General features: G+C 62.8%; 1 protein-coding gene and 1 long non-coding RNA gene across 2 annotated transcripts in view; one reads left to right on the top strand and one right to left on the bottom strand.

Annotated features, from left to right (window-relative positions):
* The first annotated feature begins 29 nt into the window (after positions 1 to 29).
* Ttc24 (tetratricopeptide repeat domain 24) lies at positions 30 to 3,449 on the top strand. Its single transcript, XM_010643796.2, has 6 exons — positions 30 to 726; positions 864 to 1,067; positions 1,489 to 1,617; positions 1,764 to 1,876; positions 2,155 to 2,226; positions 3,337 to 3,449. The coding sequence occupies exons 1-6, from the start codon at positions 30 to 32 to the stop codon at positions 3,436 to 3,438; spliced, it is 1,317 nt and encodes a 438-aa protein (XP_010642098.2). The 3' UTR covers positions 3,439 to 3,449.
* The window catches only part of LOC104875991, a 3,518-nt gene continuing 1,878 nt past the window's right edge, over positions 2,049 to 3,688 (bottom strand). Inside the window, exon 3 of the long non-coding RNA XR_784217.2 lies at positions 2,049 to 3,672. This is a non-coding gene — a long non-coding RNA (uncharacterized LOC104875991). The remainder of the gene's footprint in view (positions 3,673 to 3,688) is intronic.

Raw genomic sequence — 3,688 nt, 5'->3', positions numbered from 1 at the left:
CCCCCACCCCCCCCCCCGCTGTCAGCCCCATGTATTCCCCCAGCCCCGAGGAGACACCCCAGGAGCCCGAGCCCTCCAAATGTGAGGAAAAGAAGAAGGGGAAACGCCTGCAGCCAGAGCCCAGCATCCAAACCCTCACTGAGGCCGGCCTCAGAGCCCTCCGGGCAGGCCAGAGCCAAGTAGCCATGGTCAGCTTCCAGAAGGCCTTTCTCCTGGCCTCAGGGGCGCCGCAGCTCCAAGACACCTCTGTCCTTCGGGCCTGTGCCTTCAACCTGGGGGCCGCCTATGTGGAGACTGGGGACCCTGCCAGAGGCCTGGCGCTGCTCCTGAGATCCCAGCCGGAAGTCAAGGCCCAGGGCAGGCGTCACGGAGACCAGTGTTTCAATGTGGCCTTGGCCTACCATGCGCTTGGCGACCTGCCCCAAGCTTTGGGCTGGTACCACAAGGCCCTGGCCCATTACCAGCCACAAGGTGACCAGGGAGGAACGCAGGCAAAGATGGGTGCCTGCTACCAGGCCCTGGGGCGGCCTGAGAAAGCTGTGCACTGCCTGAGAGAGGCAAGCCAGGCCTACACGCAGGTGGGCCAGCCGCGGGCCGCAGCCCTGGCACTGGGGGCTGTGGCCAGGTGTATGCTGCAGAGCGGGCGGCACCAGGCTGGGGAGGTGCTGCAGGTGCTGGAGGAGAGCCGGAGGCTTGCTGAGACCAGCATGGAGCCGGGCCTGCTGGGTGAGGCCTTGAGCAGTGAAGGTGTGGGGCGGGGAGCCCCTGAGGGCTGTGGGGACCCCAGAGCAGTGGATGGGATCGCACCCCTGCGGCCCGTGGTGAGGGCCGGTTTGGCCCTCAGGGACCCCTCTGCTCTCTAGGGCATCTCTACAACGACCTAGGCCTGGGCTACGCCCAGCTGCAGTTGTTCCCTCTGGCTGCGGAAGTCTTCCTGCAGGCCCTGCCCCTGTGCCGGCAGCCAGGAGAGCGCGCCACAGTGCTGAGGAACCTGGGGATGGCCCACAACGCCGTCGGCAACTATAGAGAAGCCCAAGACTCTCACCAGAAGGCTGCCGACCTGCACGGTGGGTGCCTGAGGCTCCGGCCACACCGAGGGAGTAAGAGGAAGCTCCCCTGGTGCCATGCCTCAGAATGGCCCTGGAAGCCCTGATCTAGTGGGGAGGCTGGGGCACTCGGATGGAAGAGGCAGCAGTGCTTGGGGAGAGGAGGCCGGAGGGGAGCTCAGCCTGGCCAGCCCCTTCAGGTGGCTCTCAGTAAGTCACTGCCTCTCTGAGCTTCAGCTCCCCTCCCCACATATGCAAACAGAGCCACTGACACCTCCTCACCCATCTCACAAGGTTGCTTCGTGGCTTAAACCAGCTGCCGGGCCTGCAGGGAGAGGCCGGGCTGCTGTGGCCATGTGGATGCCCATCGAGGCTGGGCACCAGGGCCCCTGGGCTCTCCCGGCGGGCACAGCGCCCTTAGGGTGGTGCCCTCCGTCCTCAGGCTCCGTGGGACAGCGGTGGGAGCAGGGCCGCAGCTTCGCTGGCCTGGCATTCGCACTGAGCCAGCTGGGGGACCACGGGGCGGCCAGAGACAACTACCTGCATGCCCTGCAGGCTGCCCGGGACACTGGTAAGGGCGAGGGGCGTGGCATGGGACTTGGGGGTCAAAGACAGAACCCTTGGGGCTGCCGGAGAGGCAGGGGCTGGGGGTGGAGGGCAGTATTTCTGGAGGCAGGGTGGGGAGCAGTGGGGGACCTTCGGGGCTCTCTTCCCCAGGGGATGTGAAGGGGCAGTGGCAGGCCTGCGAGGGACTCGGGGCTGCCGCCGCCAGACTGGGGCAGTATGAGCAGGCCTTGAAGTACTACAAGGAAGCGCTGGCCCAGGGTCAGGTGAGAGCTGACCCTCCCCGCCACCCCTCCTTCAGAAGCCTTCTAGATCCCACGCCTGTCCTTGCTCCTGTCTCCCTCCCACCATCATTCACGCACTCACGGACCATGCACCGCACACGGCGTGGCCACTCTAGGGAAGAGCTGGGCTCTGGCGTCAATGCAGGGTCTGAAAAGCAAGGGAACAGGGTAGGAAGGAGACAAAAGCTCCCTCCCCTCCTTGCTTTCCTCTTTCTTTCTCCCCAGTCCTCCCTCACCTCCCGCACTATCCTCCCCGCCAGAAAGAGCCGGATTCCACCCGAGGACGGCTGGTTGCCAAGCTGGCAGACGCCGTGAGGAACTGCTTGACCCAGGTGGGCGGGCCCAGGGTCACTCCTGGTGAGATGACACCTGACCGGGAGCTGGGGGGTACAGACAAGGCTGGGGTAGCAGGCCTGATGTTCTCTGGCTACCAGCACTGCCCTGGGCCTGGCCGTACACATCCCAGGCCCGAGCTGGGAGGCAGGGCTTTGGCTGGGTGCTCAGCAGCCCATGGGGGAGGCCAAGGATCTTAACACCCTAACGCGCACGGTGGAAACAGGGTTAAGTCCCTGGCTGCAGTTCCCAGAGCGGCCACAGGGTGGGGCTGGTGCGCCGAGGAAGTCCTCAACCCGCTCCAGGTTAGGGGCGTTGCTCAGCCTCCCCCACACTCTACCTCCCGGTTTTTCTTCTCTTGCCCTAGTCCCTCAATGGCCTCCTGCCTTGCGCTTTGTGATGCCCTTAGGAAACCTCCTCCCACACCAGGAATCAAAATACTTTAGAGTGCTTACTTTGTTATATATGTAGTAATAGGGTTTATAGCTTCTCATTTTAAAGATTGGACATCTTATTTATAATCTGCAAGCAAAATTAAATTATCCTAGATCTGGGTGTGCATCTCAGCGGTACAGCAGTGCCAAGCACGTGCAAGATCCTGGGGTTCATCCCCAGCTCTGAAAAAAAATTAGTTTGAGCTGGGTATGGGGGCACAGGGCTGTAATACTAGCACTTTGGAAGGCTGTAGTAGAAAGATCGCAAATTCAAGCCCAGCCTGGGCAATTTAGCGATTTAGTGAGATCCTGCCTCAAAAAGCAAAACAAAACATTTAAAAAAATAGCCTGGAACAGACAGGGAAGTCGACTGTGGTCAGCAGACCCAGGCCCCACCGAGCTTGGCCAACTCTGTGAGCTTCCAGACCAGGCCTGGGTCGGGTGGGCGGGTGGTCAGCTCCGGCCAGGCCCATGAGCCTGAGCTCCATCGTGAGAGCTGCCAATGGGATCCTTCACAGAACAAAGGCTTCAGCTGGGAACGGATTCTCAGTGGCGAGCAGCACGCCCGTCACCTCCAGGAAGCATTCTGTCTCCCGCACGCAGCAGCACAAGTGCTCACATGCACGGTGGGGACACCGTTCTCAGACTGGTCCCCCACGTCCCCTGCATTCTCAGACCCTGTTTCCTGGAAGGCCAGAGGCTCCGGGCAGGGCCCCCCTGGTAGCTGAGACTTCAGCCAGGACACCAAGGAGCTGGGCAGAGGCCCGAGGCAGGTGAGCGGTAGGGGGCTTTGGTGGGGGCCAGGGCTGCTGAGCGCTGGGTGAGAGAGGCAGAACTCACCGGCAGCCCAGGGAGGAACAGACCTGGCTGGGGTGCCCCTCCGCTGGGCCGCACCCCAGCTCCCTGCACAGCAGATCCCCCGGTGGATGGGAAGACGGAGAGGTGGAGGACAGACCCCGAGAGAAGGCTGAGGGGTCGGCCAGGGTTCCTGTGACGTTGGGGCCTCGGAGCCTGGAGTGAGTAGAAG

The sequence above is a fragment of the Fukomys damarensis genome, unplaced genomic scaffold (assembly GCF_012274545.1).
Source record: "Fukomys damarensis isolate Sample0158 unplaced genomic scaffold, DMR_v1.0_HiC HiC_scaffold_33, whole genome shotgun sequence".
NCBI classification, from domain to species: domain Eukaryota; kingdom Metazoa; phylum Chordata; class Mammalia; order Rodentia; family Bathyergidae; genus Fukomys; species Fukomys damarensis.
Note: the sequence above shows the minus strand (reverse complement) of the source record. Positions and strands in the feature narration are given on the sequence as shown.

Coding starts and splice junctions, on each gene's coding strand:
- Ttc24 (XM_010643796.2), top strand. CDS start 30: ATGTATTCCCCCAGCCCCGAGGAGACACCCCAGGAGCCCGAGCCCTCC. Junction 1,068..1,488: donor GAAGGCTGCCGACCTGCACG/GTGGGTGCCTGA, acceptor CTCCGTCCTCAG/GCTCCGTGGGACAGCGGTGG. Junction 1,877..2,154: donor AAGCGCTGGCCCAGGGTCAG/GTGAGAGCTGAC, acceptor CCTCCCCGCCAG/AAAGAGCCGGATTCCACCCG.